The sequence below is a fragment of the Entelurus aequoreus genome, linkage group LG13, assembly GCF_033978785.1.
Source record: "Entelurus aequoreus isolate RoL-2023_Sb linkage group LG13, RoL_Eaeq_v1.1, whole genome shotgun sequence".
Lineage (NCBI taxonomy): Eukaryota > Metazoa > Chordata > Actinopteri > Syngnathiformes > Syngnathidae > Entelurus > Entelurus aequoreus.
Genome location: NC_084743.1, coordinates 56,604,748 through 56,626,958, shown reverse-complemented (window position 1 = coordinate 56,626,958; position 22,211 = coordinate 56,604,748). Strand labels below are relative to the sequence as shown.

The 22,211-nt window shown below is 41.1% G+C and overlaps 1 protein-coding gene across 2 annotated transcripts in view; it reads left to right on the top strand.

The window, feature by feature from the left end:
* The window catches only part of ssh2a (slingshot protein phosphatase 2a), a 71,241-nt gene that overhangs the window by 30,201 nt on the left and 18,829 nt on the right, over nt 1-22,211 (top strand). For both annotated transcript variants that reach the window (XM_062068067.1, XM_062068066.1), the window contains 6 exons: nt 18,166-18,278; nt 18,675-18,739; nt 20,422-20,543; nt 20,751-20,816; nt 20,894-20,959; nt 21,350-21,544. In XM_062068067.1, the coding sequence (XP_061924051.1) occupies nt 18,166-18,278; nt 18,675-18,739; nt 20,422-20,543; nt 20,751-20,816; nt 20,894-20,959; nt 21,350-21,544 (627 nt within the window). The remainder of the gene's footprint in view (nt 1-18,165; nt 18,279-18,674; nt 18,740-20,421; nt 20,544-20,750; nt 20,817-20,893; nt 20,960-21,349; nt 21,545-22,211) is intronic.

Here is a 22,211-nt window from a genome sequence, read left to right as displayed (position 1 = left end):
GAACATCACCAAAAAGCGATAATGTTATAATTACTCGCCAAAATAGACTGTTACAAAATAAATAGTTGACAACGGAGCAGAAAACAAGTGAAAACAATGTTTTAGGAACTCTCATGAAATTTCCACCACTCTTGTCTTTGACTGCTTGCCGCAGACACGCTCTTCAAGCACACATTGAAGTATAAAGTATCCGGTAAAAACGTGAGAACCATAATGCCTGTCCTCTTCTTTCTTAATCTTCTACACGCAATCATTGGTTTCAGAATATATTGACATTGATTGCACAGAATCCCTTAAAATTGCTTGAAATGCACCAGTACTGAGACAGACGAGTTAAAACCATTTTTACTTTCATAAACATGACGTCTTGTCCGCATGCGGGTCAGATTGTATTCACATTAGAAATCCATTTTTTTTTGTAATGCGAACGGCCACAAAAAAGATCGGATTTAACAAAAAATAAAACCAATTGTACATCCGACCCTGCAGTGTGAACGTAGCCTAAAATCTAATTTACTTAACGTCGTTGGGATAATTTAGTAATACTTTGTGTTAGTATTGTGTTAACACGGCTGCCTTTAAAAAGTTGCCATTTGCCATGTTGCTATTTTTGCATTTAGCCTCAATAATAGATATTGGTTGCCATGTTTCCACAGATGTTTTTGTCTAAATTACAACGTGTAATCGGATTCTCTGCCCTTTCAAAATAGTTCTGCGCATCTTGCCAAGTATGTGAAGTTCACCTGAGGTGGTCAAAACTTGGAACACGGTTGGTGCACTGGTTTTGTGATGATAAAAAGCCTGTCTTCTCTGAACCTAACAGCCACTTACACAATGTGAACAAAATGATTGAAACACTTGGCCATTACACCTACAGGAACTGAATTGAAATATAGATATGGTTCCCCTTCTTTTCGAGAATGTCTGCGGGGGAAACATTTGTGCATTCTGATTTCTTAGGTGTTGGAAATAATTAAATTCAATCCCTAAATTCTTTGTTTTGGGATTAAGGTTATAGTGTGTTTTCTTCCGCACAGAACTCATCCAACTATACCTTTTTGTTGACCTTGCATTGTGCACTTGGGTCACAGTAGCCCCTTCCCAAACATTTCACACCAGGTTGGGGGCATTGGTCATTGTCCAATATGTCTTGGTAAGATCAATTATCAATTAAGAACATCAATAGCAGTTGCTCAAAGTCTATCTTTAGTGTGACCTGGTTTTCAACTTTCCTGTTATCAGTCCTGTTGTGTACTGGCTGCCGTCAGCTGTTCCTTCCCGTATTTGTTTATTTCCTCAACAACCCGCAGTTTAACTGTAGTAAAACTTTATGACATTCGTGTTGAAGAGACGGGTAGCGTAGAGTGAGCTAAGAAAAAAAAAATTCTGTTACTGTTGGATGCCTCCAATTGACGAAGTGTCATTAACTCGACTCTCCCTCTACTTGCGACACATTTTTCCACAGTGGCCCCTTTTAGGCAGGAAGGCTTAACATACACCTCTGGCCATGGTCGTTCCCACGGGGTGCATGCAGTTTCTCGGGTCTTAACTAAGCCTGGCCCGCACTGAGTGTAGCCCTATATTTATCCCACTTTCCTCCTCAGAGTGACAAATATGGGCACAGACTGGTTGGGGAGGGTCACCTACTGATCTGGCCCACCATGTGGAGTGGCCCTTACATAGTGATGATTGTGTCTCTGACCGATGCCCTAACAAGCGCCTTCTATTCCACTTATGTTGAGTAGTGCCTGAAATCCAAAAAGAAGATCCACCTTACTCTGTCTTTCTACTTTATCCAACCTATTAAATTATGTCTATCCCACCTATTTTGTCAATCAGCACAATTTGCTGTTAATATTTTTTTAAATTTCAATTGATTACAGCCCAGTCAAGTTATACTGATTATCTTGCCATCCTAAAGTCTCCCTGTTGTGAGGTGAGATATAGTTTTCTGCATTACAAAATTGAAAAAAATGACGTTAAAAGGCTACAAGCTGCTGCACTGCATTGTATGGGCACTAATCGCATAATTTAGATGCAATACAGTTACTCATTTACATGCATTAGAGCACACTCAGACGATGCGGTTGAATGTCTGCAGCTTGCTGTCGTGTCATCAAGAACCTACAAGATTTATGTACAGTAAGGTGACTGAATGCCATCTATCAATAGCTGACACTTTTGAAGGACCAAGCTATTTTTAGTTACCGTAGCCCAATCCTTTACATACAACACCCTAACCTCTCCCATGCAGGCTCAGGTTTAGATTCCACATTCTCTGGTATTGAGCAGGTTTGAATTTGTCAGATTGCCTACATGCACGTGTACAGCCTTCCATTAATGACTGTTAGTGTTTTATTACTGATGACTGTTAGTGTTTTATTACTGATGACGGTGTACAGTAGCACTGCTATACAAGGTCATTGCTGTGTGAATGCATGCACAGTGGGACATGATAGGGCGGCAACTCAAGAGATGGACCGGGTCATAAAAGCAGGACGAGACGTTGCAGGGAATGCAGAAAAGAGGATGTGATGTAGGGGGGAGTGAGAGGAAACAGCTGGGTCAGGGGTGGCTGGGTTATGGGAAATGAGTGCTGCACATGGCTGTCGCTTTGTTTTTTTTTCTCGTCCCTCTCATCAGTTCAACGGGATCCTATGCTACACATTGACAGTTTCAGCAAACCTCAGGAAGGAGGCTGACTGACTGGAGGAATGAAGAGATTAAGTTACAGAGCAAGAGGGGGGATGACAGGATGCCTGAAAGTCAGATTGCAGAAGTTGAGAACTGTGGCCACTGGGTTCGCAGAGTTCAGCGTTATAAACCACAGAGTAACATCCATGATAGTGCAAACCATTTATGTGAAGTACGCCCTCAGAAGATTTGCATCTTGTGCGGTCTTGATTATTAGTGTGTGTATGGTATTGGTATTTCGTCTGTGTTCAACTCCAGAGGTTATGAAACTGTTTACGTACTTGGGCCTTGCAGAACAGGTTTACCAACTCTTGGGATCACTCTGTCCTAAACACTGTACTTATTGGCCACTATAAGTACTGTTGCACAATTTGAAGAGATCCAATGCTTCAACTTCAGCATCAACGACCAGTTTCCTAAGGAAATTCTCGACCGGCGACGCCATTTGTTTCCGCTTCGCAAGAAGTTTATCACCGAGGGATGCCGTGCAGTCATCGCGGTGGATAAACTTTTCATCAACGGCCAACTTTACCGTGATCCGGAAGCCACGCCGTGGCTGTATTATTAGCGTCTGAAACACGGTAAATGTTGTATTTTGTTTTTGTTATTTCATTATGCTTCAATCCCTCTCTTCCCCCCCCCCCCTCTTGCTCACAATACACCTGTGCGTCATCATAGCGCACACGTAAACACCATACGCTCTCTCTCTCTCCTTTGGTAAACCAACATGTTTACTGTTTTACTTTTTTGTTTTCCTTTTTATGTTACTTATTTCACTACCTGTTCAATCCACCACTCTCTTCTTTTCTTTTTTTTTAATGTTTTTTGTTTTGTTTTTCTCTTTCTATTTCTCCACCTGTTGTGTGTGTCCCCTCGTCGTCATCAGCATTTACACTCACAGCTAATACATGCACAACTATACACACCTACATATAAGCATGATAGGCTTACATTTAGATACAGACATGCATTATTTACACATAAAGTACACACATACATCCACACACTTAGTTACAGTCTAGTTTAGTATGTCCACTGTTCAGTTTGTCACTTGGAATGTGCGTGGAGTCGGGTCAAAGGAAAAAAATATAAAAATTCTTAATCATTTGAAGAGTATGCAAGCAGACATTGCTTTACTACAAGAGACTCACCTCTCCAAGTCCGATACCTCAAAACTGCATTCATCGCAATACCCACACACATACTTTGCTAGTTACAACTCCAAACAGAGAGGCGTAGCCATTCTCATTAGTAGAAAGGTCAACTTTACATTCCATAACTCCATTACTGACATAGAGGGAAGATACATCATTCTTAATATTTCTGTTGACGGGAGAAACTTATGTATCGCCAACATTTATGGTCCAAATGTTGATGACCCCTCCTTTTTTCACACTTTCTTCTCTTCACTTTCTCCTCACTCAAACCACTGCTTGATTCTAGGAGGGGACCTCAACTTAGTATTTAATCCAAATATAGATCGGTCCAGAGTGACTGGGAGTCACCGTGAGTCTCAATCAGTGGTAATACTTAAGCAATATATGAACGATTATGGTCTTTGCGATGCCTGGCGTTCTTATCACCACACTCTTAGGGAATACACTTATTTTTCCCCAGTTCACCACTCACTCTCTCGCATTGATTACTTTTTAACTAGTAGCTCAATTTTATCTGATATCGCAAACATTCACATTCATCCTATCATCATCAGTGACCATGCACCTGTCTCACTTTCCCTCACTAACAAAACTATAACTGCACCTATAAAACAATGGAGACTTAATACATCATTACTAAAGGACCCAGACTTCCTCAACTACTTTGAGAAAGAATGGACAGATTTTTTAGATTTTAATGATCAACCAGAAATCACGGCGTGCATTCTCTGGGAGGCCGCAAAAGTAGTTATGCGAGGAAAAATTATTTCTTATTCATCATACAAGAAAAAAAAGGAACGTTTACTAGAGCAGGAACTTGAAAATGAAATAAAAATATTAGAAATAGCTTATGCGAACTCACAAAATGAACATACTCTGAATGAACTGAGAAAACTCAAATTAGATTTAAGAGAAATAATTGATAAGAAAACTCAATTCCTGCTTCAGAGGTTACGCTTAGATAAATTTGAACATGACAATAAACCAAGCAAATATTTGGCTAACCAACTAAAATTAAACAAAGAAAAAAACTCCATACCATCCATTAAGGATTCAGCTGGGAACATTACTCACGTTCCTGAGGAAATTAACTCCATATTTAGAGACTTTTACAGAAACTTGTATACACCCCAGATTGACCCATCTCTTTCAGACATTGAGACATTTCTCAATGGTATAGACTTACCTAAATTAAATACGAGGCAGGTATCAAATTTAGATCTTGCTATTTCTGTAGATGAACTTCACGATGCTCTTCAACAGATGCCAAACAATAAAGCACCAGGACCTGATGGGTTCCCTGCGGAGTTCTACAAAACATTCTGGTCACTGCTAGCTCCGATATTTACAAAAATGGCTTTAGAGATTAAAGAAAACTCATTCCTTCCTCCAAATATGAACTCTGCCACAATCAGTCTCTTGCTAAAACCTGATAAAGACCCAACACTTCCATCCAGTTACCGGCCAATCTCCCTGATTAATGCTGATCTTAAAATTATCTGCAAAGTATTAGCTCAAAGATTAGAAAAAGTCACTCCATATATAGTACATCCTGATCAAACAGGTTTCATCAAAGAGAGACAATCGTCCAACAATGTTCGCCGTCTACTCAATGTGATAGACTATTCTGTTATTCATAATTTAAAAACAGCTGTTGTTTCATTAGATGCTGAAAAAGCATTTGATAGAGTGAATTGGAATTTTCTTTTAGCTACTCTACAGAAATTTGGATTTGGAGACTCATTTATAGAATGGATCAAGGTCCTATATAGTTTCCCTACAGCCTCGGTTAGAACGAATAGCCAAATCTCCCCAAGGTTTAATCTTATGAGGGGCACAAGGCAAGGGTGTCCACTTTCTCCGTCACTGTTTGCTATATTTATTGAACCTCTTGCAACCGCAATTCGACAGCATGCAAATATTAAAGGCATCCATACCGCAACCGTTCATCATAAAATAAGCCTTTATGCTGATGATGTATTACTTTTCTTACAAAATCCACATTCTTCTCTTCAAGATACAATCTCACTTATCAATAAATTCAGTTCTATTTCAGATTACTCAATCAACTGGTCCAAATCTACTGTGTTACCAATAAATTTTGACTTCCAGAGCACCTCATCGATTCCACTGCATAAAGGGAACATTAAATACCTGGGAATCAATTTTTCCTCCACATTGTCAGATCTGAATCGCTTGAATTACTCCCCAATCTTAAAATTGATTGAGGATGATCTGGCGCGTTGGAAAGCACTGCCAATCTCACTTATGGGAAGGGTTTCTACCGTGAAAATGATGGTCTTGCCTAGGGTTAATTATCTCTTTTCAATGATTCCAACCAAACCTTCTCAAATCTGGTTTAAATCACTAGACTCACACATCAATCAGTTTCTTTGGAAGAGTAAACCAGCACGAATCAGCCTTAAAACTTTACAAAAACCAAAAGAATACGGGGGTCTAGAACTCCCAAACTTTTCATATTACTTCCTTGCAAATAAACTACAATATATACTAAAATGGACCAATCCCACTTTATTAGATAGTTTATGGTTAGAGATTGAACAATCACTTAGCCAGGAGATCCCAATTTCTAACTTGCCCTTTATTAGCCAAATTCTCCGAAAACACAACTGCTTCAAAAGTATTAATATACGCACTACCTTAACAGCTTGGTGGGAGTTTTTGAAAATAACTGGATCCCCGCTCACTCCCTGTCAATTTACGCCTATTTGGAATAATCCTGATTTTCTTTTAAACAAGAAGCCATTGAACTTTCCAACATGGTATGATAAAGGAGTCAGATGTCTTGGGGATATCATCAATGCAAACAGTTTTATCTCTTTTAAAAGTTTAATAACACAATATGCAATCAATCCTAATAAATTCCTAGAATATATACAAATCAAATCTGTAATTAGCGCAAGATTCAACAAAACAACATGGGAAAGTAATCCTACGACCGTTAAATTCTTCAAAACATCTGCCCCCAAAGCTTTATCCAAATTATATGCTCTCTTATCAAAAATAGATAACACAATAAGTATCCCAACTTCCAAATGGCACTCAGACGTATCCACAAGCCTTGACCCAGAATTCTGGAAACAAATATGCCTCAATACTTCTCGTTTGATTAAGAATCCAAATTTACGACTGATTCAGCTCAAAATACTTTACAGAATACATTACACCGGTCTAAGAATGTATAAAATGGGTTTAGCCGACTCTAACATTTGTGTACACTGCTCAGATAATAAGGTAGATAACTACTTACACTCAATGTGGTCCTGTGCTCCCGTGAGTAACTTTTGGCTTGGAGTGTGCGAGAACCTATCATTAGCGTTAGAGATTCCTATTCCCATCTCCCCCGCACTCTGCCTGTTGGGTGATCTCTCCGCAACTGACTTTGATATAAACAAAACATACCTCCTTATAAATGCAATAGGCATCGCCAAGAAAACTATTCTCATGAATTGGAAATCAAAAAATAATTTATGTATAAACCTTTACAAAAACATTTTATTAGATTATGTAGTTATGGAAAGAATGGCTGCTGAATCAAAACAACAACTGACAGAATTCAGATCTCTTTGGGCATCGCTAATTGATTTCCTGACCTGATTCCCATGGGGGCCGGGGCTGGGGCTCTGTCCCGGGGGTCTTGCTCCGTGGGTGGGGGGTCGTGGGTGCCGGGGGGGCCGTGTGCCGCGGGGTCGGGTGGGCCTGGGGTGTGTTCCCTGGTGCCGGCCTGGCGGGCCGATCCGTGGGTGGTCTGGGGGCTGGGGGTGGATGGGGGTGCCTGGGCGGGGGTTGGGGTGCGGGTGGAGCTGTTGGGGGTGGCCGCCTTGGGTTGGGTGGGGGGCTGCCCCTCTCGTGGGTGGTTGGGCGGGGGGTTGCGCCCGTGGGGCCGGGGCCTTGCCGCTGTCGGGCGGGGGTCGGCTCGTGCCCCTCTGGCTTCGGGTGTCCGTGGGCTTCCTCCTTCCCCTGGGGCGCGGGGCGGGGTCTGCCCGGGGTCGCCCTACGCTGCGGCTGTGCGTGCCTGCCTGGTGCCGGGTTGGGGGGGCTGCTTTCCTCCCTTGTTGGGGCCCCGGCGGTGCTGCCCGACTGCCCTGCGGGGGTCTCCCTCCTGTGTTTTACTCCGCCCTTATTTATTTATTAATTTTATTTATATATATACTTATATATATATATATTTTTAATTATCTATTTAATACATTTTATTTATTCTGTTAAATTATATACATGTATATATAGGTGCGTGTGTGTGTGTGTGTGTGTGTGTGTGTGTGTGTGTGTACATTTGTATGTATGTATGGTGGAATCTGTGTGTATGTATGTAGGTACATGTGTGTGTGTCGCTGCCCCGGTGTGCATTGCTGATCGCGGCACCAGGCCTGCAGAGATGCCATGGCATGCCGGCTGTGGGTGCGGGGCTGGGCCCTTATGGCTTTTTGCCGGATGGGGTGCCTGGTGGGTGGTGGGCGGGGGGGCCTGGACGTGCGGGTATGGCTGCGGGGTTTGGTGGCGCTGGACACTGTTGGCAACCAGGCCTCATGTTTATTTTTATTTTATTTTATTTAAAGGGTTTATTTTATTTTATTTATTATTTTTATTTTTATTTTTTATATTTTTTGTTTTTGTTTTTGTTTTGTTTTGGTGTATGTATGTGTGTGTATATGTGTGCATATGTATATGTATGTAGGTGTATATATGTGTGTGTGTATGTGTATATGCATGCATGTGTGTATGTGTATGTATGTGTATATACATATATGTATGTATATGTGTATGTGGGTATGTATGTGTGTATGTATGTGTAGGTGTGTGTATGGGTGTGGATGTCCGGTGGATCGATTGGCCTGTATGTGGATGAGTTGTGGTAGGTGGGTTGGCGGCCTCTGTGGTAGCTGGGGGTGTGCGTTGTTGTGGTTTACGGGGTAGGTCGCTTTTTTTTGTTTCAGGTTTCGGCGGCCGCGGGTGTTTGTACTGCGGACGGGCGGTGGTGGTGATGGTTGCTGTGGTACTGCCGGCGGTTGGCGTCGCTGTGTTGGGTTGGAGTGGTTGGGGGACTGTGGCTGGTATCTGTGCGCTTGTGGGGTTGTGGGGGCTGGCTGGCGTTGGCTTGACGGCTGGTTTGGGGGCTGGCGTGCGGACGGGGTGCATTGACTTCTTCCCCAGTTGGGGGGCACCATCCCCTGGCCGGAACTCGTATGGGTGCGTTGCTGTGTGGATGGCCGGGATGCGGTGTTTGCATTGGGCATGGGGCTGTGCAGTTTTTCTGCGTTTGGTTGCTGGTATGGGCTCTGCGGGGTTGGGTTGGGGCGGGCGGGGGCTGGCTTTGTTTGGCGGGGGGTGGGCTCGCGTGACGTCACGCTAAAGTGGTCTGGTGTGGGTCACGGGCCGTGGGGGGGGGGCGGCTTCCTGGCCGTAGTTCCTGGTTGTCGGCCGCATGGACTGGGGGGGGATGTCCGGGCCCTCTACTCCTCCTACTTATAGCACACACAGTCACACAAATACAGGACTTTGGGAGATTGTCCTGCGGGGAGGCATGGCGGGGGGTTGAGGATGCCTCCTATGGGGCTCCGGTCCTCCTGTCTTGTCCCCTGCTCGGCCATCCCTCAATCTTAGCTGCATATTAGACACTTAGGATTTGGAGGGCGCGGCTTGGTTGGGACCCACCAAGACCTTGATGTCCCCCAATTTTAATCGCATTATTAGTTCCCACAAGCATACATATCTCACTCACGCTACAGTACACGCATCAATAGGGACTGGAGGTCGGCTGTAATGGCTGACCTCCTAATTTTAACTACACAGTAGACACTCTGGGGGCCTTGTACACATGCATGTGGGGGGGTTGGGGTTCGGCGCACCCCTCATTGCCTCGTCGGCCGGCGCGGATTCCGGGGACTGCGTTCTGGTGGCCTGCCAGGCTTTTATTAATTTATTATTATTATTTTTTTTTTTTTTTTTTTAATGTGTATATATGTGTATGTATGTATATATATATATATATATGTGTGTATGTGTGTATGTATGTATGTATGTGTATGTGTATGTATGTGTATGTATATATGTATATATATATTTATTTATTTTATTTTATTTTTTTATTTTGTGTGTGGCGTCGCGCGGGTCTCGCTTCCTGTTGGGTGGGGTCCGTGCCCGTGTGGCCCGACCTTGCGCTGTGGGGTCTCTGTTGGCGACCTGATGTGGTGGCGGCGCGGCGCCCGTGTCTGGTCTGGATACTGTGTCTCGGTTGTTTGGGCGGTGGTGTGTTTGTGCGGGTTTGGGTTGGGGTGGTGGGGTCTTTTGGCGGGGGGGGGGGGTGTTGGTGTCTCTTGTTTGCGTGTTGGCGTTTGGGCTTGCTGGCGGGCTGGCGCTGGCTGGTATCTGTGATCCTGTTGGCGTGTGGTTGCCGGTCGCGGTTTATTTTTTGATCGCTTTGATTTGATTGGGTGGTGCTGGCTGTCTGTGGGTGTTGTGGCTGCTGTTTCTGCTGCCGTTTGTTTGTGGTGTGGGCGCCCGTGGCTGCTGGGTCTGGTGCAGGGGGGTGGCTGATGTTGTGACTGGTGGCTGCGCGCGCGCGTGGTGGTTGTCGGGGCTGACAAACTGTGTATATGTATGTGTATGTGTGTGTGTGTATGTATGTATGTATGTATGTATGTATATATATGTGTATGTGTATGCATGTGTATGTGTGTGTATGTGTACATGTGTATGTTTATGTGTATGTATATATATATGTATGTATATTTCTGGGGGTACGTTCTGGGCCTGCCTGTCGGGTGGGGGTCGGCGCCTCAGGCTACTGCATCCGGACTGCGTGTCTGGAGCTCCTGGGTCCCGCCGTCCATCCCTTCCGGGTGGCCGTCTTGGTTGGGGCCTGCTGGGTCTGGTCCCTGCGTCTACTGTGGTGGCTTGGTGCTGCAGGGTATTCCGAGGTGCTGCGAGTCGGCCAGTTGTTGGGGTAGCGACCTTGTGTGTCAGCATGTCTGTGATCTTCTTTTAATTCTTTTTTTATTTATTTATTTATTTATTTATTTTTATAAATAGATTTAATTATTTATTTATTTATTTTCCCCCCCCTTTTTAAAAAAAATATATTTTATTAATATTATTATTATTATTATTATGTATTTATTTATTTTATTTATTTATTCCCCTACCTCGGGGGGGGGGGACTCGGCGGGGCGGTTGCTGGTTGTTCCATCTCCATCGTTGGGGTCCCTGCGGGTGGGGTGGGTGGTTCCTGTGGCCCCGTGCTGGGTGGTCCTGTGGCGGCCGGCTTGGGTGGGGTGGCCGTGGGCTGGCCTCGCCGCGCTCTCCGGGGGTGGGGGGGGGGCTCGTGGGGGCCCTGTTGCCGGTGGGGCGGGGGCGGTCTTCCCGTCCGGTTGCGGGGGGTCTCCGGGCCCCTCGGGCGGGGCGTCCCGCCTTTCTGTCCGTGTGGGGTGTGGTCTCTCGCTGGCTTGGGGTCTGGCTTCCCCCTGTTTTTCTCGCGCCTTGTCCTCTGCCGGGTGCGTCTGTCTGCGGCCTGCTGCTGGCCCTTGTGGGCGGCACGGTGGGCCAGGCTCTGGGGTTCCTGTCGCTGTCCGTCTTGGCTGCGTGGGGGCGGTGGCCCCTGGTTCCCTGGGCACCACACCTACTGTTTGTGAGATGGGTTCTCGGGGAGGCTGGGGCCGTACTCTGGCTCCCGCACACACTGGGAGTCAAATGTATTGTACATGCAAATTCACATATACTCACACACATACATACAGACATACATAGGTACCTACGCTCCCACATACATATACAAATAAATACAGTACATATTTACACACTCAGAGTTCGTACTTCCACACGCACATTCATTATACAAACATACTGTATACACATACTGTACATATACATTCACTGTAAAAACATACATATACACATACTGTACATATACATTCACTGTACAAACACACACATACTACACATACATTCACTGTACAAACACACACATACATATACTGTACATATACATTCACTGTACAAACACACATTTACACATACTGTACATATACATTCACTGTTCAAACACACATACTGTATACACATACTGTACATATACATTCGCTGTACACACATATACACATACTGTACATATACATTCACTGTACAAGCACACATACACATACTGTACATATACAAGTACATATGCACACATACACTCATGCACATAATCACGTTTCATCAAACATATATTAACGTTGTTGCCCTAGGGTAAACTGGGTATAACACATGGCACACTGACAAAGCTTAACCTATTGTTACTATAACAATCTACAAGGTTAAGGTTGCTTCTCTTTCTTCCCCTCCATTTTTCTGCATTCTTTCGTATCTCAAGTTATCATTACGTATATGTATTGTTGCATTTGAACAATTGTATTGTTGATAATAAAGGTAAAGTACTGGTATTGTTTATTATCAATAGCACTATTTCTATTGGTATTCATATTGCTCCATTTTTAGTGTAATAATGCTCATTGTCATTTCTGTATTTTTTTTTTTATTTATTTTATTTTTTTTTTTTTAAATTTTCGCTAACTGCTTATTTGCTATTACTTTTACCATCATATTTGTACATGTCGTATTTGCTGATGTTGCTCTGTTGTTGTTGTTGTTGTTGTTGTGTTTGCTGTTGTTGTTTTTGTCTCTCTGTCTAATCCCCCTCTTGTCCCCACAATTCCCCCCTCTGTCTTCCTTTTTCTCTCTTTCTATCCCCTCCTGCTCCGGCCCGGCTGCACCAAATGATAATATAAATACATTTAATAAAGTCAAAATACAAGTAAGGCAACAAGAGAAGAATCCTACACTTCTCTTTTGTAAAGTAAATCTGAACAGCCGATATGGGCATCTACATCTGCTATATGATTTGCCCGAGAAGCTGGGCAGGACATTATAAAAAAAAAAAAAAAAAAAAAAAAAAAAAAAAAAAAATGAAGAGATCCAATGCAATGTCTGTCTCAAAAGTTGTCTCTACAAATGTAAAGCTTTAATAAACGCAACCCGTTTAACTAACTTTAGCAAACATATTAGACCTCAATACAGCCACAATAAAGCAGACTTTTTGAAATTCAAACAATATCTAAGCATCATTTTAAGATAAGCCCTTGTGTTGGATCTCACACTTAATGTTTTTGTTGGAGAGTGTATTATTTTGTATTCCTTTTAGGCAGCTGTTTAAAATCGCCATCTTTTAGAATCATATAAACTTGATTAATTGCGAAAATTGAGCTAATGTGTGAATAGCCCCAGAGATAATGTAGCATGTGTTCACACTTAACATGCTTGGTTCATTATAAATTATTTGTAGTGTGGTTTTGTTGACAGTTCCTGTGAACACTATCATTAGTTTGTTGGTTGATGTCTGTTTATTTCGAACATGCATACAATCACAATGTAATACATCACATATTTCCAGTTGTTTTATTACAGCATGTCCGAAAAGGAGTAGGAAGAAGTATAGCTTACTTAATCCTACCCTTTTTCGTATCATAACAGTCTTAACCCATTTGTTTGTTCAAGATTATTTTTCTTTGCACTTTGTACACAAGTACAAAGTACTACTAGTTTGTACAGTTTCTTAAACTGGATCATATTAATACAATGGTTTGACTTCCTTGCTTATATCCATTCTATAATTGCATTCCACATACTGATATGCTAAAGTTTGTAGATGTTGTATGTGCATACAGATGTGTTGAATTACATTTTTCTTTAAGGTTATATTTATCCTCTTTTGTCGAGAAGAAATGTTGTACATTCTTTGGTAGCAGGTTAAAATTTGATTTGTACATAATTTTAGCTGTTTGCAAATGCACCAGGTCTTTGAATTTCAATATTTTTGATTCAATAAAAAATGGTTTGTGTTCTCTATATCCTTTACCCAGCATTATGTATTATCCTATCCGATCTTTTTTGTAACACTGTTCGTGAATCATCAAGTGTACTTTTGTTATTATTTCCCCATATTTCTACACAATAACTCAGATATGGTATCAGTAACGAGCAGTAGTGTATATGGAGTGAAATTTGATCCAAACATACCGTACACTATATTGCCAAAAGTGTTTGGCCACCCATCCAAATGATCAGAATCAGGTGTCCTAATCACTTGGCCCGGCCACAGGTGTATACAATCAAGCACTTAAGCATGGAGACTGTTTCTACAAACATTTGTGAAAGAATGGGCCGCTCTCTGGAGCTCAGTGATTTCCAGCCTGGAACTGTCATAGGATGCCACCTGTGCAACAAATTCAGTCGTGAAATTTCCTCACTCCTAAATATTCCAAAGTCAACTGTCTGCTTTATTATAAGAAAATGGAAGAGTTTGGGAACAACAGCAACTCAGCCACGAAGTGGTAGGCCATGTAAACTGACAGAGAGGGGTCAGCGGATGCTGAAGCGCGTAGTGCAAAGACTTTCTGCACAGTCAGTTGCCACAGAGCTCCAAACTTCATGTAACCTTCCGATTAGCCCACGTACAGTACGCAGAGAGCTTCATGGAATGGGTTTCTATGGCCAAGCACCTGAATCTAAGCCATACATCACCAAGTCCAATGCAAAGCGTCGGATGCAGTGGTGTAAAGCACGACGCCACTGGACTCTAGAGCAGTGAAGACGCTTTCTCTGGGGTGATGAATCACGCTTTTCTATCTGGCAATCTGATGGATGAGTCTGGGTTTGGAGGTGGCCAGGAGAACAATACATTTCGGACTGCATTGTGCCGAGCGTGAAATTTGGTGGAGGAGGAATTATGCTATGGGGTTGTTTTGCTGGAGTTGGACTTGGCCCCTTAGTTCCAGTGAAAGGAACTTTGAATGCTCCAGGATACCAAAACATTTTGGACAATTCCATGCTCCTAACCTTGTGGGAACAGTTTGGAGTGGGCTCCTTCCTCTTCCAACATGACTGTGCACCAGTCCACAAAGCAAGGTCCATAAAGACATGGATGACAGCGTCTGGAGTGGATGAACTTGACTGGCCTGACCTGAACCCGATAGAACACTTTTGGGATGAATTAGAACGGAGACTGAGAGCCAGGCCTTCTCGACCAACATCAGTGTGTAACCTCACCAATGCGCTTTTGGAAGAATGGTCGAAAATTCCTATAAACACACTCCGCAACCTTGTGAACAGCCTTCCCAGAAGAGTTGAAGCTGTAATAGCTGCAAAAGGTGGACCCGAATCATATTGAACCCTATGTGTTAGGAATGGGATGGCACTTCAAGTTCATATGTGAGTCAAGGCACATGGCCAAATACTTTTGGCAATATAGTGTATTTTGCTCTATTCATTATTGACGTGTTTCTTGCTACTTTTATGTTGAATATTTGTACATGAGATTTCCAGTTCATTTGATCATATATTATTACACCCCCCAAAAAAAATTAATTTTACCATTTCAATGTCAACTCTATTTGGATTTGTGTGTGTGACTTTATTTTCTACTGTTACTGAATAACATTATTTTAGTTTTACTGAGATTCAAAGATAGTCAGTTTTTGTTAAACCATCTATTTAATTTATCCTGTTATTTGTATTAGCTTCTGTGTGTTCTCGCCTGAACAAAACGCAGTCGTGTCGTCTGCTAATAGTACTGACTTTAGGTCCTCTAACTTTACAAATGTGTTTATGTCGAGATTGAACAGTTTTGGTCCTGGTATTAATTCCTGGGGTACGCCACAAGATATATTTGTCTCTGTAGATGTATGTTTGTCTGATTTCACACATTGTTTCTTGTTGGTTAAACAGCTTCTCACCCAGTTCAAAAACAGCCCTCTACCATACCGTTACATTTTTTTTATTACGATATTATAATGCATTTTTGTCAAATGTTTTTGTCATATCCATAAAAACTGCAGCTGCACACTGTTTACCATTTATTGCGTTGGCAATCTCTTAGGGTATTTTGATTAATGCCATTGATGTTGAAATGTTGCCAGGTCGGTTGTCCGTAGGTGTTCGACTTTTATTCATGAATTTGTCCAATCTGTTGTGAAACAATTTTTCAATCATTTAACAAAATTGTGAATGTAAAGAAACAGGCCTGTAGTTTGTAAACTGGTGTTTGTCTCTGGTCTTATAAATCGGTACAATTTTTATTTTGTTTGGGAATTTACCAGTGGCATAATGTATCTCTGTGTGTTTTGGCAATATGTTTGTTAAAAGAATACTTACGATACCAACAAGCAAATGTACGTGTTTTGTACATTATGCAACACCCCTAATACACACCTGCTTAGCCAGAGAAAGACATAGCATAAGATATCCGTGTTGCCACTTCATCGACGTACACAATACAAGTGAAACGAGAGAAAGGAGTGACAAAGTGTAGTGTGTCTTACGCCAAGAGTTTTTCGCTAATCATATATAAGCGGTCATGAAAACACAAGTGAGAGCGGAGATCTGCCACCACAAGCCCTGGAAGTGTGCATTACGTGTGCAAAACATCCACAAAGTTGCTACCCTACCTTTATCACTTTTACAAGTGCTAAAAAGACACAGCTTAGAGACACTTTTCCATCGTCTGGCAACACTTTGCCTTTCTAATGAAATACATAATATGTTCAAAGTGTGGCCTGGTGGCCATTTGCGGAAGACAGCTTTTTTTTTGCCCATGGACCCGTGGCACATCGTAAAAAATAAAATGACCAAAAAAGCACAGGAAAAATTCAGCAAAAAGGCATAATGTAATGAAAAAGCCTGGACTGTTAATAATACCAAATGAAAATAGGAATCTGTGTCATTAAATATAGCCTATTTCATTACGAATTACATGACGTCCCTTAAATACAGTACTTAACAGTTTGAAACAGTTTTCAATAAACTAATTAATTTAAAAGTACATGGGTTCAGTTTTTTTAATTTTTATCCTGGTATTGAATAAGTATCGAACATTGTGGAAATTTACAGGTATACGTATCTGCTACTGAAATGTTGGTATCATGATAATCCTAATAGACAATGCAAATATTCCTTGCCCTTTAAAAAAAATAAAAAAAAATAAAATAAAAATAATTGATACAGTTTGGAAGGTCTTATTTTAGATGGTAAAATATGATTGTATAGTATAGGACTTAACCCAGGAGACAGCATTGTTATGTTGAAAGTTCTGTCACAACTGCTGTCTGTCTTTATATTTGTTTTTTGGTCTGGTTTTAAAGATTCCAGATTAAGCACTTGGTGAGGCAGACATGAAAACCACAATAAATGTGCACACACACTTAAATAACAATGGAATTCAACAACTGTCTGGATGGTAATAACAAAGAAAGCAAAAACAAAAGAAGCAGCCACTCTGTGTTGCAGTTGTGACCCAGCCTGCAGAGCTGTGCGTGATCCATCTCCCTTGGGTTTGCAAAGTGCTCTTACAAATCTTGAGTCACAAGCATTTTTTTTGTTTGTTACACGAGCCGTATTTGCCACCTGAAAACCGTACGGCCATCCTGCTGTGTCAGTGTCACCATCTTAATGGTAATGATATGTTTGTCCCGTGAATGTCATTTGAGCCAGTCATAAATAGGTCTTTCAGACAGTTTCAATATAATCTCATGTGACCGAGGTTAGTGTGCCACTGAACAACGGCAGAAAATCTTACACGCCCTCAGTGTTTAGTCACCACTTGAAATACTGACCCCCGCTTTTATTATGCTCAATGCAGTGACTTCAGTCATGCTTAATAAGATTAACTGTTCTAAAGGGGTACAGAACCTCCGCTTTGGTTCATAGATTTGGGTGATGGCCAGCTCTTATCTCTACTCAAACATTGTGGAGGAGGGGGACTGGCTCTATCTTCCCGCTCAGCCCCTCAGTCCTCTCCCAATCTCTCTTCCCCCCCCTATCCTTCTTTGCTGGCAGCTGCTACAGTGAATGCGTTCAGTGTGTGTAATCCAGCTGTGTGGAGGAGCACAGAACATTGTGTTCTGAATTCACATTTAGGCTTGTTTTTTTGTTTTTCTTGCTTGCATCTTTCTGAATGTTCGACGTTGGGGGAGCCCCATTGATTATCAAATGTCTAAAAATTATGCATTTTTAAACTGGAAGGATTGAAGAAAATGGATGGATGGATTGAAGTTGTACTTTTGAGTGCTTCGATTGAACCTGTGGATCTAAGAAATAAGACGTATTTTTGCATAGACCTATTTATAAAGTGTATTGGTAACCGTATATTGAAACTGGAAGTTTATCATAAATATATACTGTATAATATATTTTAGATATAGGTATGTAAATGTGTTGGTTAAATTTCAGGTGTATTGTCCCTTTTTGTGCCCATTTTTTATAGTATCAGCGAGAGCTTCCTGACAGTAAAAGGTGCAGCCCTCTTCCTCCCAAGAGGAAATAGTCCAACGCCAAACTCTACCCCTCGTATTAGCCAGCGCTGGAACAAGCACACAGGTAAACATACACAACACAGTTTTCCATAAACTTCCTATAAATAACAATTCTGAAACACATTATGTAGTAACAAACAGAGGTTCCCAGTTTGGTGCAGTCCGTCAAACCCCAAAGTACTGTGTGCGCTGGTGGATTTAGATACTTCCTTGTTGGAATATTTCAATACTATATATGAATGGGCAGATTTCTAAGAATGGCAACATATTTTAAACAACTGACTGGATTTTTTTTTGGCCTCAAATGTATTCGGAGACGGGCAGCAAGGGAGACAATGCAGCCGAAACCGTCCCCAGGCCTAATGACACAGTATCTTATGTTCTAATGTTAACATTTAGCTGCCAAGAATTTCTGTGTACCCAAAAGAAACTCTGACAAAATCACATTACTTTTTGCTAGGGGATCTCCAGAAACATCTCCAGACTATGTTCACTGTGCTTCGGCCAGAAGACACGATCAGACTGGTGAGTAATACCGAGGCGTTGACACCTGTTGTGTGGTTCATGGGACGTTGAATTATAGGACATATATAAGTGCCCAATTTCCACAGCAAACATTTTGATGGGATGATTAGGCCCTTCCTGAGAATGGCATTACATTAAAGTCTTAAACTGTCACAATCATAAAGTAGACTTAACAGGACAACATCAGACATACAAACTTTATTATTACAACTTGATTACTGAGTGGAATAATTTATCTTTGAAAATACATATATGCAATATAGTATATCATAAACAATCTTGGTGTGTGTTAAGATACATTTTAATTCAATACGCATGCGCTTGTAGTTATTTTTTAATGTTGCTGTTGCACTAACCTAATATCTATATACTATAGAGCAGTGGTTCTCAAACTTTTTTCACCAAGTACCACCTCAGAAAACACTTGGCTCTCCAAATGCCACCATAATGACTAACATTAAAACACAGCAGCGTAGTAGGTCTGAGTATTCATTAAAAACAAGGCAGATGTTTTATTTAACACGTATACAGTATGTAATTTTGGCCAGTGTAACATTACACCCAGTTTAAACAGTAATACTGTGTTTGAATATAGGAAAACAAAACACTGTAATTTAATCAAGTAATTATTTGGCGTACCACTAGATGGAGCCCGCGTACCACTAGTGGTACATGTACCACTGTTTGAGAATCAATGCTGTCATGCATTCCTCTTGTTTCTTCAGAAGAGATTACTTCATTTTGTATTTTATTGGATTTTATAAATGTTTTTAATACATTTTCAAACCGTTCAAACGCTACATTGTATTCATAATCATCTGAGAAATACAGCGTAATACATCAAGTTGGCTATTGCACAATTGATGGTAGAAAAAATGTCAAAAAAGAAGAGAACACATTATCATAAATCATAGAGATGTAAACGTGTGATTTCTTAAAATTGTATGGTATAATTTGTTTTAGATATACATAACAAGTTATATCACGTAGTTACTTTTGCACAATGCAACATGTCCAAAAAGAGTAGAAAGAAGCAAAGCGCATGCGTTCGTGCGTGCGTGTGTGTGTAAACTGATAATTCACACCATACTTTTTACATGTTTACATTTAATTCACTTCTCGTATGAAAGAAAGGTAGGTGTTAAAAAATATTAATCATAAGTAATTAATCATTTCAATAGTTGTATTAGTACAGTTTCATACTTTGTACTTTACTTTGTTTTTATATAAATATTTGGCCACATGGAAATGTACAGCTTCACATATGCTATAGTTATCAGCATTATTATTTATATTCTTATTTGCAAATTTTTTTTTAAAGACTAACCTTGTTGATAGTCAAACACGTTTGACTTGGTTATTGACAAAAATCTTGAAAATGCATATGCACTTCTTCTGTAACATACGTTGCCGTATCTGTCCTAGTTTGCACAAGCACTGTTTATTTGTGAAATGTACCCAGTGGCATCACAGTAAAAGTTGTTTCGTTAAGGAATAATGTCTTCATTATACTCCACATCCGACATTAGTTTGAGGGAAGACCTGCTGCATTCATAGGTATCAGAAATGAAGTGTAATGCAGTATCAGCATGTATGGAGAGCCAATATCGGAATTCCCTAGTGCTATTTAACCAACATGAGAAAGAAAGTGATTTTTACCCCTTCCCTGGCTTGTGTTTCAGGCTGTACGTCTGGAGAGCACCTACCCTCAGGTAACCCGCTACATGGTGGTGGTCTCCACCAACGGTCGACAGGACACGGAGGAGAGCATTGTGCTCGGCATGGACTTTTATTCCTCGGACAGGTCAGTACCACAGCAGTAGTGCAGCATGGGCCTCTTTCAATTCCCATTGAATTGTACACTTGTAAGAATACATTATGGATCATTATGCTTTCTTATTGTATTTTATTTCATTATTACAATTCAAACATGGGAATAGTTAGGCTCCTTTTTAATATGTGCAACCAGTGGACGTTGATCTGATATTAACATTCTGAATCTGCCTGTCAGCTGTTGTTCAGTGGGTCTGGTTCTACCTCTGTGGAGTGACACTCTGATCCACTTGGATGGAGACGGGTATGTCATGCCCTTTTTTTCTTCAGCTGTGTACCTCTGACTTATTAGATTCTAAATGGTTCCACTTTCCTTTGCAGAGGTTTTAGCGTGTCAACTGTGAATCGAGTTCATGTTTTTAAGCCTGTATCAGTTCAGGCAATGTGGTAAGCATCCATTTATTCTTTTTTGTAACAATAATGTGCAGTTCTGAGGATCTTTCATGCAAATTATACAGAGAAAAATGGTAAGGATTGTTAAGACTTGTCACATTTTGCTTTTTGTCTAATCTGTGTAAAGGATCTTATCAGGACTGCTTCCTTTTTTCTATATGTGCTTTCATTGTGTCATTTCTTGTCCTTTTTAACTTCCTATTCCAATCATTTTGTCATTTTAATCACAAGTTTTCTTTAAGTAATTAATGCTGTTATCATTCCTCTCCTTACACTCTTGTTTTTCCACCTGCTTCTCTTTACTTGTATGCCTTGTGAGATGTTACATAATGTCTGTTTTAAGAAACATCATGATCAGGAAAGGTTTTTGTTTGCCCACATCAGGTCAGCTCTTCAGTCGCTCCACAAAGCGTGTGAGGTGGCCCGTTGCCACAATTACTACCCAGGGAGTCTGTTCCTGACATGGGTAAGCTACTATCAGAGCAGGATCTCCTCCAACCAGTTCTGCATCAACGAGTGGAACGCTATGCAGGATGTTGAGTCACACCGAGCCAATTCACCTGTTCTCTTTACAGACTTGTGAGTAGTAGATGCACACATCCATAAAGTAGATAGTGTTTTCTGATAACAAATACACTGTTATGTTCATCCATTTGGAATAATGATTATATTTGTTATTCCATGGAGATACAAGGTAATCATAGTCAATTTATGAGTCCGCACAGTTTTATTTGGATCGCATTCAAATGTGCATGTTCATACGGTTTTCTTCAAGCTGCAACATAAATTGAAACCTGATTGCAACCACTTGTTTGTCGTTCACCTACAACAGTGGTATACAATGTGTGTTCAACCGGACTGCAATTTATTTGTGGCAGTAGTGGGTTGTGTATGATGTACTGATGCATTTGACAAAGTGAGTAAATTTTTTTTCCAATTTTTTTATGTCACAAACATAACTGAGCTGCCTTTAAGTGCGTTTAAATCAGTCCTTCTCAAATAGTAGGGCGGGCAACCCCTTTCATCAAGAAAAACACCTAATAATATTAATAAACTAGATGAACACATCTCTCAAAGGCTCAACAGCATATACTGAATCTTGATATCGCTAGCAAACATTGGTGAACAACAGGGGCATCTCTACCTAAACAATGAGACAAAATATGAACTTCATATTATAAAAACAACTGCTGACATGAACTGTAGATGTTCATTACCATGAATTGATTTACGTGGACCCCGACTT